General features: G+C 62.1%; 1 protein-coding gene across 3 annotated transcripts in view; it reads right to left on the bottom strand.

The window, feature by feature from the left end:
* Ppp2r2c (protein phosphatase 2 regulatory subunit Bgamma) overlaps positions 1-14,597 on the bottom strand; it is a 101,110-nt gene that overhangs the window by 14,145 nt on the left and 72,368 nt on the right. For all 3 annotated transcript variants that reach the window (XM_047567096.1, XM_047567097.1, XM_047567098.1), the window contains exon 6: positions 2,993-3,157. In XM_047567096.1, coding sequence (XP_047423052.1) covers positions 2,993-3,157 — 165 coding nt within the window. The remainder of the gene's footprint in view (positions 1-2,992; positions 3,158-14,597) is intronic.

Raw genomic sequence — 14,597 nt, forward strand, 5'->3', positions numbered from 1 at the left:
CCAGGAAAACGAAGAGCTGCCCAGCTCAGCGTGGCAAAGTACAGGGAAGTCAAACCAAAGGTCAGCTTCACCTAGGAGCATGCGCACAGGCTGTATGAGACCAGTGAGTCACCCACAGCCCACCTGTCTGCAGGCCACGGAGGGGCCTGGACACCAGGATGCGGCCAAAGCTCCCTGGGGAGTCTCAGGAGGCCAGAAAACAGGCCACAGGGATGTCTCAGGAGGCACCTGGCCATGCGTCACCAACCAGTGCCAACTAGTGTCCCTGAAGACCCAGTGTTGCTCGCTCCCTGAACATCTCTCCCTCGGAACCTCAGTGCATTATGGGGAGGGGTCTGCCAGGGCCCCAAAGCAATGCTTCCTGCAGCCCTGGGGAACCGGGCAGGAAGGAAAATTGGGTTAGTCATCAAAACTAAGGCTCCATTTCTCCCACCCTCAAGTGTGCATGTGACTCAGACAAGGCTGGCTCATCACCAGGAGCAGAGTGGAACCAGGGCCAGAATCCAGGTGGCCTTGCTGGCTCAGAAAGGCACAGTGCTCCCGCACACCCTGGGGACCTGGGGACACGGCTGCCGAAGCCCAGGGGTCTGACTGCCACCCCTGGACGACAGGTCTCTGTGCCCCCTCAGTCCCCCCATTCACGATTCAAAGCTGCTATTTAACACAACAGAACCAGAAGCAGAGCTCGCCCCGGGCCGCCTGGTCCCTTCCGGGGTTTCCTCTGCTTCCTTCTTTGGCAAAGTGGCCACTGCGCTCTTACACCTGCTCCGTCTTTCACAGGATCCTTTCCACGCCATTTAAAAATCCTCAAAAACAACACTGGAAAGGAGGTGGCCGAGCAGGCTCCCCACAGCGTGGACGTTGCCCAGTGGCCCTTTGCGCTGCTGAACACGGGGGTGTCTCTGAGCCCCTGTCCTGGGGGAAGGATGTGCCTGGAAGCCTGGGTTTCCCTCCACAGGGCTCAACGGAGTCGGGGCCGAGACCCTTCCTCCCATCTCACTCTGTGCACTCCGAGGCAGAGCGGCACACAGGCCAGGCTCCGGGTCGGGGCTGAGTCGGCAGCACTGGGCACAGGTGGTGGCCAGGCCCTGTGAAGGGCAGGATGGCCCCGGCCTGGCCACCTGATGCTGCGACCCTGTGGACTGCTGTGTGCATCACGGCAGGTGAATGGAATTCAGGCACTGGTCAGTGACCTTGAGATGGGGAGTCACCTGCAGTGCCCCAGTGGATCCAGTGTGACCAGAGGGTCTTTATAAGGGGAAGAGGGAGGCAGAGTGGCTTTGGAGACCAAGATGAGAGTAGCCAACAGCCCAGGAAGGCGGGTGGCAGCCTCTGGAAGCTGGAGGACAAGGGAGGGGCGCCTCTCCTAGAGCCTGCAGGGAGCCAGGCTGCCCTGGGGACACCTCCATCTGGGGCGAGGAGGCTGCGTCAGACTGGCCCGCGTGCTGTGAGGGAATGACCCTGTGCTGTGCTAAGCCTGTCCACTGTGGCAGTGCAGGGGACAGCTCAGTCCCGGGCCTGGTTGTGGGCCAGCACTGCTCACGCTCGCCTGAGCCTCAGGTGGCCCCTGGGCTCCCCTCTGTCCTGTCCGCATGCTGATAACTCGGGGGCCCAGGCCTCTCCCTGGCCTCCAGGCCTCCACGTCTGGCTGCCTCCTGGACTGTGCTCCCAGGAGTTGGGTACAGATGCCCCACTCACGTGCCCAAGTCTGCCACCGATTCGGGTCCACCCACCCTCACCTGCCCCACCTGGAGTCCGCAGCGCCCCAGGCACACCCTTGATTTCACCCACCCAAGCCCACCTGGCTTGGAGCACACTTGACCCTTGACCCTGCCCTGGCCTGCGGGCAGTAACCTGCCCCTGCTCCACTCTGACTGGGCTCCTGCCCTCCTTCCCGCTCTCCCATTGGCCACTCTGCCTTCCGACACAGCTCCCGCCTCCCGCCTCTGCCCCAGCACAGCACTGCTTCTGGAATATTCTCCCCATCACCCCCACGGTCCCCCTGGCTGTTTTGCCATGACTCTTCAGTTTGACCCGCGGCTCTGTCCCTGCACCTGACACTGCTATCTAGCTGTGTTCACTGTCTCCCCGACTCGGACACAAGCCCCTGGAGGGAACCGGCTCCTGCTGAAAGCTCCACATGCCACGCGGAGCAGGGAGAAGCTGAGGAGGGCGGTGGAGCCGGAGCGCAGGTCAGAATTCACGGAGGGAAAGGGAACAGGAGGCTTCAGCACTAGTGGGCTAGTGTGGGGCCCACCCGGCTGCCAGTGTCACCTGGGTCCAGGGGAAAGTGTGGCCCGCCTGTGCCACCAGTAGGACGGGCCTCACTCACCCAGCAGCGTTTCTTCCCAGACACTGCTGACAGGTGCTGGGACCGATGGGGAGGTGGGCCGGAGGGACGCAGCCCGCCCTCCCACGTGGGCGCACCCTGCTACCCCACAGTCCAGAGGGGAGCCTGAATCTGCCTCTGGTGCTCTGGGGGCCCAGCCCCGCCGAGTTCAGTCTTGGGGGCCCTGGGCCCACCCCTGGGGCTCTTCCTCATCTGTATGGTGGCTCCCTCGGAGCCTGGGAGGCAAGCAGAGGAGACAGCCCAGAGCCCGGCCTGGGCCAGGCTCAGTCCAGCGTTGGACGGCGTGGGCTGTGGCACTGTCTTGTTTGCTGGTTGGTCCCCCTGGGCCTCCAGGGCAACCCAGGGAGGGCTCCGGGACAAGGGGCCACCCTGGGAGTTCTGGGAGGGAAGGGTGGTGCAGGGCGGGAGGACAGAGGCCCTGACCTGCGTGGAGGTCAGGAAGGTTCCCGGGGTGGCGCCACAGCAAGCGCCTCCTTCACTCCTGGGTCTCCAGGCCCTGATCCAGAGTCCCGGGCCCTGGAGCCAGGCAGAGCTAAGGAGGCACCGGGCAGCACACCCTGCCGGCCCGCCAGCCACCCACAGTCCCGGGCCAGCCTCCCGGCCGCCCGCGAGCAGCGGCAGGGCCCAGGGCGCGGCACTTACGCTTGGAGTGCTTGTCACACAGGGCAGCCGCCCGCATGTCGCAGAGCCGCAGGGAGCCCTTGCTGCTGCTGTAGACGAAGAGGTTGCAGTGGTGGGGGTGGAACTCCGAGGCCGTGATCACCTCCGTGAGGTCCTCCATGTTGGCCGGCTTGATGTCCACGATGTCTGGGCCAAGGTCAAGGAAGGGCAGCGACGGCACCCTGGCTGCTCTCCCTCCCAAGCTCCGAGGCCTCCCAGGCGAGCCTGTTGGCCTCCTCTGCTCCCGGGACCCCCAGACAAACACCCCAGCCTGAGAGGCCACTGAGCCACGTTGCTGCAGGAGAAGCTTCTGCCGGCCACCCTTCCACGAGGGCCTACTGTCCTCGCAGAGCCGGACCCACTGCCTCCCTCCACCCTGAGCCCTCTCCCCGGTGGCTCCCAGCCCCTACCAGTGTTGAGCAGAGGAAAGGAGCTTTTACTGCGCATCTACTACATGCCGAGCCGGGACCACTCTTGGTGAGCGAGTCCACGTCTCTCATTCTGAACTGTCTGAGGCTGAGTGTGGGCCTCGGCCGGCCCCTCCCCCAGCACCACTCCCAGCCCAGGACCTGGGAGCCTCCTGTGGGAAAAGGGCCTCCTGCCTTTCTGGGCCTGCTCTGACTGGTGCTGGTGCAGGCTGGAGAGTTGAGGCCCGGAGACTGGGTCCCCCAGTGGTCCAGGGCGGGGCTGTTAAGCCAGAGCACTCTGGGAACCTCACTTGCTTTTGCAAGGGACACTGGGCACAGTGGACGCTGTAAGACAACGCTGCGAGGGGCTTGGTCTCCACATGCCACACACGTCACAGTCAACACCTGGGACCCCTCTGAGCAGGGACCCTGGGACCAGCAGCCAGTGCTGCTCTCTGAAGCCACGACCAGTGCCCCTGGGGCAGCATGGCCCCCTACAGGCCGTGGACAGCCCACTGGGTCCAGCTGCCTCACTCTTCATGGATGCCCTCGTGTATGTAATGGAATAAATGACTGAGAAGGGACGCCATCCCTGCCGAATTTCATTTAGCCCATCCCAGGACCGGCCTGAAGGTGGGCTCCTGACAAGGGAGGTGACCGTGGAAGAAGCCCCTTGGCACAGCAAGGACAGCCCTCCACTCGCACCCGAATGGCCAGGCGTGTGCAGGCACCAAATGCTTGGTCCAACAGCGACCACCCTGGACGGCTCTAACTTTGGGCAACTGCACCAGGTCAGAAGTCGGAGGCCCTGGGCTGGGCATCGAAGCCTGGCCCTCTCCAGAGCGGGCCGTGTCACAGAAACCTCGCCTCTGCCCTGCAGCCCGTCTCACATCTGCAAAGCGAGGCAGTGGGCGTGAGCAGGGAACCTCCTTTCCTTCAGAGGGTGGCCCCTGGCCTTCCCAGCTCCTGGACGGCTGTGGGAGTCCACATGTGGGACTCTGCTGTCCAAGGTCCATCTCAGGACAGGCCTCCTTTGGAGAAGGGCACAATCAGACGCACTTTGAGCCCCTCCTGCTTTGCTGCCTAATTCTGCTCTGGCTGTTTGATGGGCTTCTGATCCGCTTCCCATCCCTCTCTGGCAGCCAAGAATTACTTTCCCTATAAGAAAATTTGGCACAGGGAGACTCAGGAGAGAGGAGCACATCCCACAGACCTGCTCTGGGCTGCGGATGGCCCCCCAAAATGTGTCCGTAAACCCCAAGAGAGTGTGAATGACATCTTATTTGGAAAAAGGGTCTTTGCAAATGTAATTCAAGACCTTGAGATGAGATCACCTTGGATTACCCAGGTGGGCCCTAAATCTAACACGAAGGTCCTCGTGAGATGCACAGAGGACAGTCACCAGAGGGGGAGGCCCTGCAAAATGAGTTGGAGTCCAGTGACACAGCTCCAAGGATGACTGGCAGCTGTCAGGAGCTGGAAGAGACAGGACAGAAGCACCTGCCCCAGGATGAGGCCTCCTGGCCCTGCTGGCTCTTGGGGGGGGGGTGCTGGGTACCCTGGCAGCTCAATCCAGCCTGTGCACTCTGAGCTGCGCCTGGAGGAGTCGACGAAGCCCAGAAATGGGGTGTGTTCCACCCGCAAGCGAAGTTCCTGGTCCCTCCTGCCAAGGACACAGGGAGCCTGGGCTCACGGGCCTTCACGGTGCTTCAGTCTCCTGTGACAGGCGCTCTGCACTACCAGAAGCCCCAGCGGGTCACGCCAGCACGGAAGGCATCGTGAGGGCTGGCGACATGTGGGAGGGGGTCCCCGCATCCCTGGCTGTCACTCCTCCAGCCTCGGCATGTTCCCCACGTCACAGGGGAATCAGCCGAGTGAGGCACAGGAGATGAAGGTCGCCCCCCGTTTGTTCTGGCGAGCGTTCGGTGGGGGATGGTGAGGAAATCATCTCACCATCTCCCACCTCAGCGGAGGTGCCCGGGGACAGCCAGCCTGCAGACACAGCGAGTGCCTGAGCCACCACACGCCAGGACAGAAGCTGGCCAGCACAGGCCAGGCACAGAGCCTGTCCCTGCAGGAAGGAGCTGCCATGTCCATCCACCCAGGAGGAGAGGGAGGCGCCGGTGGGGCAGTAACACGGCCGGGGCCGTAGGTGGAGCAGTGGCTGGCCCTGTTCTGGGGTAGGTGCGCAGCCACCCATGCGCAGATCTCCTGTGGGTTGGCGCCCCGGGCCCTGATGCTGGGGCCCTCTGGACTGGCTCCTGTCCCTCAGCAAGGCTAATCTGAGTGCAGACGGACGCTGGACGAGAGGGTAAGCTGCAGCCTTTGGCTCCACCGCCTGAAGTGTGGTTCGTCCAGATGTCTTGGCAGGGGTCTGCTCTGCTGCTGCCCAGGCCCAGAGGCTGTTACCATGGTGACCAAGCAGTTGCGGGAGGGACAGAGGGACTCAGGAAGCCTCCCGGGCTGACTCTGGCACACCAGGGACACTGGGAGCACAGGGGACAGTCCTGGGAAAACTGCTTTCCTCAGCAAACCTCCAAAGGATGGCCCGGCCTCAAGCGTGAGCTGAGCACTCGGGCCCCTCGCGCCCGACCCTGCAGGAGCTCTGCCACCACAGCCAGTGCCACAGGCAGGGGCTTGAACGACAGATGCGTGGCTCCCATAGTCACGAGGCCCAGAAGCTCAGGACCAAGGTGCCCACAGGCTGATCCTCCCAAGGCCCGACTCCTGCCCATCTCCCGCTCTGTGCTCCCACTTCCTTGGTGCCTGAGTGGAAAACAGAGGAGCTGCTCTGCTACACAAGCCCTGCTCTGCCTGGGGGCAGGCCACACAGCTCTGCAGGGGGCCAGCCCAGACGTGAGGACAGCCACCACCCAGGTAGGACAGGCAGGAATTCCAAAGACAGGACTCAGAGTCAGAGCCAGACCCCACCAACGGCTGTGTGGCTGTGCGGCCTCTCAGAAAACCAGGCTCTCTGTGCCCTGCCTCTCATCCACGGGCTGCGTTGATGAAGGCTTTGCAGGGCTGTACAGAGGACTCACGAGATGACCCACATGGGAAGGTCTGCACTTGGCTAAACTTAAGTCAGAATCAAGAACCAGAGTCCCTCACTCCCTCTGGGAAAAATGAAAACAAGACAAACACTAGGTGAGTTGCTACAGGTACAATACTGCCACCCCTGGAGGGACCAGGGGTGTGCAGAGCTGGGAGGGGAAGCCCAAGCTGGACCCGCAAGGCTGCTGGCCAGGAGAGAAGAGGAGTGAGCGAGAGAGAGGGCATCTGGGCAAGCAGGTGGCTTAGCAGGTGCCCAGGGTGAGGCGGGTGAGGTACGAGGCGGGGCCTGGGAACCAGGCTGGGGTGGCGGGACTCATCTCGAGAGAAGCAGGCCACGGGCCCGGGCTCCGGCCTGGGGTCACAGGGACTTTAGTGGGGAGTGTGTCATAGAAATGCCGGGTCTGTCAGGAAGGGATGGGACTCATGATAGGGCCACATGTCTCCTCTCCCACCATCTAGAGAAAGTGTCAGGAAGCCTTGCCCTCGGCCACATGCATCACAAAACCATCTGTCCTCTGTCCTGGGTGGCACGTTTTCCTTAGGATCTAAAGAAAGCGCCACGGAGCTAGATGTGTAGCTGGGGGGCTCTGGGGCCCTGAGAGGCCTCAGGCAGGGTGCACACCTCTCCAGCTCACCTCCACCTCTGTCAAGTGGAGAACGGCCGCGCCCACCTCTGAGGGGCTGTGCAGTTCACTGTTGAAGCTGCAGCAGGCACACCCGCCTCTGCGTGGCTAGGGGTGACGCCATGGTGGAGGAGAGGCTTTGTGGCGTGACAGCTGGGTGCCAGGGTTCCACGGGCAGGTGGCTCCATGGAGCCCAGCCCTGCCATCCCCAGCAGGGTGGGTTTGGGCAGGTTACAGCCTTTGTTCAGCCCTATGGCTGGTGGAGGGGGAGGTTAACGACGCCACCAGAGTTGCTGGGAGGTTGCGTGAGTTAGCAGGCGCAGGGTGCCCGGAACACCCAGGGCCCAGTGGTGACAGGGCGGGAGCCAGGCCAAGACCACACGCACATTGCACGGGCGCTTTGTGGGGTCAGCACCATGGACAGCAGCACTGTGCACAGGAAGCCCGGGCCTTCCCAGAGGCCCCTGCCCCGCTGCCCGGCCTGCTTATGGCCCCAAGCGTGGCGTACTATCAGCTGCCTTTCTGCGAAGAAGGGAGACGGCTTTGTAGTGTTCATAGACATCTGCAGTGGACACACTACACCACGGCCCAGCTCATACGGAAGCCGGTCCCTGAGCGCAGAGTGCGTAGAGGGCTATCACCGGCTCCTGCGAGCGGGAAGGGGCCAGGTCCAGCCTGGTGGCATGGCACAGGGGCACACCTGGCCAGACAAGGGAGACTGAGGTTATGCCACCTGTTGGCTGACAGACAGCTTCAGGTGCCAGTCCAACCACACCCCGCCCAAGGGGACACAGAGGCCCAGCAGGGGCGGCAGGCTGCCAGGACACCAGGTGGCAGATTGAGCAAGGCTGAGTCCAGGAGTGAGGGGCGGCTGGGGAGCAGTGGGCAGGCACCTTGGGGCCTCAGAGCAGAAGGAAGGGGCGGAGCTTACTTCACGCCGGTGGAAGTCTCTAGAGGGCCCTGAGCAGTGAGCTCTGACTCGTGGTTTTTAACCCCTACCCCTGTCATTGCTGGACACTGTAAGGGACACAGGAAGCTTGGCGAATGACAGCCCCGATGCTGGGCCTCCTACAGGCCAGGCCACCAGAGGCTCATGGCATAACCCACACACATTCCATGCGGGACAGCAGCCCCGGGAGAGGGCATCTCCTCAGGGGTCCACCTGGACTGTCAGGCCACAGAGGCATCACAAAGAGGGGCTGAGACTGAACCTCGGTGGTTCCTGAGTCTAAGAATGGAGGTCAGTTAGGTCTGGTCACAGTCAAGGTGAGCGCCAACAGGGGCCTGGACACACGCCCAAGGGGAGAGGCAGCCGGGCTCTGCAGCTCCAAGGCAGGGCCGGCAGGGTGCGCCGGGGCTGGTGTAGTGCAGGGTCCATCCTCCTGCTCAACTACAGGCCCCTCCAGGCCAGTACTGGGAGCCCCACTCACTCAAAGAATGCCTTTGTGCAAGTTAGGGAAAGAGACCTTCTCTGTGCAGGATTTCTTTTTAATCTGCTCTTCCCTGGTGCCTGGCCTGGAATTCTGTCCCCACTTACACCTCCTTTTCTGCAGTAGACGACCTATTCACTGCACTTGGAAGGACCTGCCTGTATCCCTCGCACCTAGTACAGCACCCGGAAAGCAGCGGCAGTGCTGGCAGGGCGCCTGGGTGCAGACACGTGGCCGCCGCTCCATCCATCAGTCCCACCCGTCCAGTAGCGTGGAGAGCACTTCCTCCTCTTGCCGGCACGGTGGGCAGCGGGAGGGGCAGCCCACCTGCAGGCTGGGAGGGTCACTTGTCCACCCCACTCCCGGGCCATTCTGCCCTCACAGCCCCCGGCACACGAGTCTCCCACTGGAAGAGAGAACAGCAAGGCCCTGGCTGAATGACTGGCCTGGGGAGCAGGTAGAGGAGGCAGGGTGGACGCTGAGCTCTGGGGTCCTTGACCCAGCACAGGGCCTGGCCCGAGAGGAGGGTCCTCCATTCCCTGCACAGAAAAATGGCGGAGCTGGCAGGCTGGTGTGTGCTGGCTGGGGTCCTGAACCTCCTGCCACTCAGCTCCCGGCCTGGCGGGGGGACCCACTCCATGAACGAGAATCAGAAATCTGCTCCAGGCCGCGGCTGGCGCGGTGCCCCTTCCAGCGTGAGGAATCGCTCGGGGAGGGAAAATCAATAGAACTGTCTTTAAAATCCTCCGGGTGCTAGAAATGAAGCAGAGGCCCTCAGCTGAGGCCTCCCGGGCCCGCTGTCACCTCTGAGATGCGTCCAACTCTAGAAAAATCGCCTGGTGCTGCACAGCCATCTCAAAGCACTGGTATTAAAGGACGCGAGGGGTTGTCTAAGCAGATGCCGAGCGGCACCGGGGGCAGAGGCGAGGGGCTTTCGGAGGACTGGCCTTTAACATTGAAGGGCCACTGTTCAAGAGGGGAACGTACCACCAGCAGGTGGCTGGCCCTGATCGGTTGCAAAGCCCTTCATGTGAATACTCTCCTGTCCCTCACAAATGTCCTCAGGAGGAGGAAATTTCCCCACTTTGCCTTTGGGGAAATCGACGGTCCAGGAGGGCCAGCAGTGGGCCTGAGCCCCTGCCCACCAGGCCCAGGGCACAGGCTGCCCCTCTGGCTCTTAGTGCCTGGGGTCTGGCCGCCTGGAACTCAGTCCGAGGAGCAGGTGCTGATGTCCTTCCCTCACTCCCAAGGTCACCAGCCTGCTCCACCTACTGTGTTCAGAAGCACCTACTGTGTGCCAGGCCAGCATGAGTGCAGGGATAGACAGCGCTCACCCAGGCTCCTGATCCCAAGCCTTCTGCCAAAATGGGGGAGGCAGTCATATTCTCAGAAAACCCAGTGCAGCCAGAGAGTGGCTGAGGACCTTGGGCCAGGGGTCCTGGCCAGCATGAGGGGCTCGTGGTAAGGACAGGTGGGAGATGCCAGAGCGGTGGGGGCAGATGCTTGGAGCCAGTGGGAGTCTGCAGGGCTCTGCAAGGGAGACAGGCTGCTCAGAGGGGTCAGCAGACTGCACAGCCCACCCTGACCTGAAAGGAGGCAGGGCGAGTCTGGAGCCCCAGAATTCGAGAGGTGAGGCCCGAGGCCGCCGCCAGAGAGCTGGCCGGGCTGAGGGTGGCCTTGCAGCGGCAGGCAGGGGGCCCACGTGCTTGGACCAGGGTCCCCACAAGCCCCTCACAGCTGTGGAGGCTGACAGGCTGCCCATGGTCCAGTGGGGGGACAAAAAGGGCTTGGCCCTCTTTCCACCTCGAGGCGGAGGAGGGAGGAGCCTTCGCGTGAGCCTTGGTGCAGCTGCGCCAGGTACGTGCCGGGCTGGCTGCGGAGGTGGGGAATGACTGTTGGACATGAGAGACGGTGATGTGCAGGGGACTCTCGGTGGACCGGGAGGACTGCACAGAGCCATCAGCAGACGCAGACTCCCGGGCAGTGGTCACAGGAACAGGACTCCCTGGTGCAGGGACCTGCCCTTCACTCTGCCGGGGCACAGGCTCCAACCCGGCCTCTCTTCTCAGGACCCATCAGGACTGTCATCCTCTGACATCCAGGACCCTCCAGGTGGCAGTCACCACTGCCTCTGGGCTCCTCCCACGTCAGAGACGAACGTGATTCCTAGTCACTCGGTTGCTACCTTCCAGAACCAGGCAGCACCCGCAACCCAGGCCCTGACCTTCCCTGCTGAGGGAGGCCGCTCCCCAGCTCTCTGCTCCAGGTACCTGTCCCTCCATGGCCACGCACCACCAGGCCATGGGAAGGGCCAGAGGGCAAGGGGCTGCCTGAAGGATGAGTCCAGCCAGGGGGACTTCCACGCATCTCTGCAGCCCACACTCCACTCCTTCCAAATGCCTGAGTTCTGCCAGTCAAGCTGCCTGGAGCCCAGCATTCGATATTTTCGCCTCCTCTGTTGCTAAGAGCCAGAGCATTTTATATGTTCATCGGCTGACAATTTTCACAAAGTTAGAGGCCACGTCCTGGTTGGACAGAGTTATATGGCAGAATCTGCAGCCAGGGAAGTCCCCACAGTCCACTGACGCTGCCCCGTTTCACGATCCCTGGCCTGGCTCAGATTCCCCGGTCACTAAACATTCCTCTCCCCCACACGCACCATCAGCTCCAGGTCTGCACTCTCCCTTGGCAAACCACTACCTGACTCACTGTGCCCCTACCCAGCACCCACCACTAGCAGACAGCACAGCCGGGAAGGTGCTCACGTGTGCTGGCTGGGCACACCGGCCACCAGCTCCCACACTGGACACTTCACGAATGGTCTATCACCTGTCCACGCCTGGAGGGCAGGATCTTGCCCCCACCCCAGGCATCAAGCACAATTCCTGGTACACAGAAGTGCTCAATAAACACCTGCTGGTGGGTGGCTCGCCCTCAGCGTGCAGATGGCGTGCCCTGTGTGCTCAGGATGTGAGGAAGGTGAGGCTGATGCAGCGCTCAGGCAGAACTTCACAGCTCTGGGATGGATCAGCACTTCTACAATTACCATTCCACCTCCTGGGGCCACTTGAGTTCAAAGACAGTTACCATCCAGCCTGAGTGTGAGGTCTACATCCTTACTGTCTGGGAACCTCCCTGCCCGTGGCCATGCCCAGCCCTGCCCCTCCCCCTCTCCTGCGTCTCCTTGCTGGTCTTGGCTTCCAGGCTTGTGTGTGGAATCCCATCACCATCGCACACAGCCTCACGGCCCCTGCAAAGCTGCTGGTGCCGCTCCGCTGCTCCCAGTGTGCCCACGGCCTCTCAGGCCTGAAGCAGTCATGTGGGAGGCAGATGGAGGCTTTGTCACGGGTCCACATGCAGCGGGCCTCCACGTCCCAGGTTCCGAACCCACAGACCCAACCAAGTGCAGCAGAAAATACTCAGGAAAAAGTCACACCCACTTAACACATGGATTATTTTTCCTCGTCACTGTTTCCTGCACAATAGCCCCTCAACTATTTCCACAGCACATGCGTCGCACTGTCCATGTAAGCAACCTAGAGACGGCGTCAAGCACACGGCAGGATGTGCAAAGGTCACACGCGAACACCACGCCATTGCACACGAGGGCTTGGCCATTCGGACACCAGCATCCCAGGGTTTGGAACTCCATGATGGAGGAGGGGGACTCATGTGCCCTGCTGCTCTGCCTCTGCCACTCCTGTGTCTGCTTCCCTCCTTCCATCGCAAGAACCAGCCACAGGCCCAATGTTTACAGAGCGTGTGATGCAGCCCAGCAGCCGACAACCCCCGTGCGTTTTTAGCTTTAAGCTGGAACTTATTCAAACTAAACTTAAAATGTGACTCCTCCGTTTCCTAGCCACATTTTAGGTAGAGGCACAGGTGGCCAGCAGCTGGCACCCTGCAGTGTGGGCAGAGCTGTCTGAGGCTGGACTTCATCCCCGGTGCTTTAGACGTAAATGTCATGGACGACTCCGTAGCACTCATCTTCATGGCTCCTTCCTATTTGCGGCATGTGACACCCCACGAACAGATATTTTATTTTTATTTACAACATGAAGCTAACCTCTTTTCAAAAAAGAGTCATTTAGGCACAACTAAAGCAAAGTGATTTAAAAGAAAATGAATAAAACTTAGAAGAAAATGGGAAGAGTAAACGAAAGCACAGGCGGCGTGCAGACGCGGGGAGTCGCGAAGGATCTGGGAGTGGCGCAGACCTGGCAGGGCCCGCACCCCACAACTGGGCCGCGTGCCTGACCGCTGTGTGGCTGCCTCCCGCCCGGCTCCCCGTCAGGCCCCACACCCCTCAGGGGGTTCCCTAGTGGCCCTCACTCTCCCGCCGCCTCCTGGGTCCCCCAGACCCCAGGTTCCAGCAAGGATGGACCCCTCGCAGCTCCGCGTGGCCTCGCTGACTCGGCACAGCACCCGGGGCTGCCCCATCCCCAACCAGGCCCACACCAGGAGGAAGTCAGGGTTCACTTCCACAGAGGGTGGCCGCCACTGCCTGGTCCGCAGTGGGCAGCTCCGGGCAAGGCAGACAGCACTGGGCCAGGCCTCGGAGGCTGAGCGCAAGTCCAGCTCTGCCCCGCCGGCCAGGGACTCTGAACCAGCCCAGGCCCCCACTTCTCCGCACCCTCACCTGTGAAGGGCTGGCGGTGACATCCCACTGTCCCAGCTTCGCCCTGAGCACCACGCTCATGGAGGGCTCTCTGTGAGCGGTAGGGTGCCTCCAGGAAGCTCTCGGAGCTGCCCCACCCGTTTGCACACTGGAGTGCCTGAACTCTAGTCTCTCTCTCTTTTAAATGTTTAGCAGTGCATTAATTGTGGGGTTCGTTCTGACACATTCATGAATGCGCATAGCAGGGGTTGCTCCGCTTCAACGCCCGGTCCTTCCCTTTCCCGCCCCTCCTCCTCGCCGGAGCCCTCCCCGTTCACGTCTCCGTTGGCGCTGTGCTACATCCACACACAGGGCGTCGGTGGGTCAGTTACTCTCCTGCAAAGTCAGGCCATAGCCTCAGACTTGGCAGTGGGCAGTGTCTGTGGTCCTCCAGGACCGACCCCCTCCCACGTCCAGACACTGGGCTGGGTAGAGCTGGCAGCCTCCAGCACCAGGGCCTGTGAGTCCTGGCCAGTCATGGCATGGCGTTTACCCTCTCCACAGTGATTGGCTGAGAGGAAGCCAGGCCCGTTCAGAACCGAGAGGTGCCCTCTAAGGTCCTGTTGGATCCTCTTTTCTCCTGAACATTTCCCTCTGGGAGGATGTAGCCCAGGTTGCTGGCACTCACATGAGCCTGAGACGGGCCAGCACAGAGACCAGAGGCAATAAGCAGAGAGCTGCCCCTGACACGGCTCAGGCCCCGAACGCACCTGGGCTGAAGCTGTTTGTGGTTACGTCGGTCAGAAAATGCAAGCCAGCTGGAGTGAGGGGTCCCGACCCGGGCAGCAGAAAGCGTCCAGCCAACCAATGCTCTGAGCACCCGGGTCAGCAGGGCCCACTGAGATTCATCCTGGTGGAAGATCCAGGCCGCCTGGCCTCTCCACCCAGCCAGGCCTGGGCCTTCACCCCTCAGAAGGCCCCAGCCACCGTGTTCCAGAAGCTTTCCGGCCACCCAGCCCACTTCTACCCTCCCTCCATGCCTCGAGCAGGAGGAGCCCGATGCTCCCACACTGCTGGAAGCTGCTTCTGTGCTGGACGCAGCACGAGGGGCGCACGGACTGAGTGCTGTGGTCCTGTGAGGAGGGACCACCGAGGGGCTGAGGCTGGGGGGAGGCGCAGTCAGCACCACAGCGGAGCCGCTCTGAAGCCTGGGCCCTCCCGCTGGGCCCACGGCTCCTCCAAGGCTTGGTTCCGAGCTGCTCCTAGTTCTCTTCCCGCTGGGCAAGTGTCACCCTGCCCAGAAGCCACGGCTGCCCTCTTCCCTTCCTCTAATGCCCAGCCTGCTCCCCGCTCCCCTCCCCCTGGCCAGGTCTAGTGTCTGCTGGAGGAACACCACCCAGGCTCACAGCCCTGGGGAGCTGAGCCGTCTGGGCTCTCGGTGTCCAGCACCAACGGACACTCAGGCTCGATTGCACA

Source organism: Sciurus carolinensis, chromosome 10, assembly GCF_902686445.1.
Source record: "Sciurus carolinensis chromosome 10, mSciCar1.2, whole genome shotgun sequence".
NCBI classification, from domain to species: domain Eukaryota; kingdom Metazoa; phylum Chordata; class Mammalia; order Rodentia; family Sciuridae; genus Sciurus; species Sciurus carolinensis.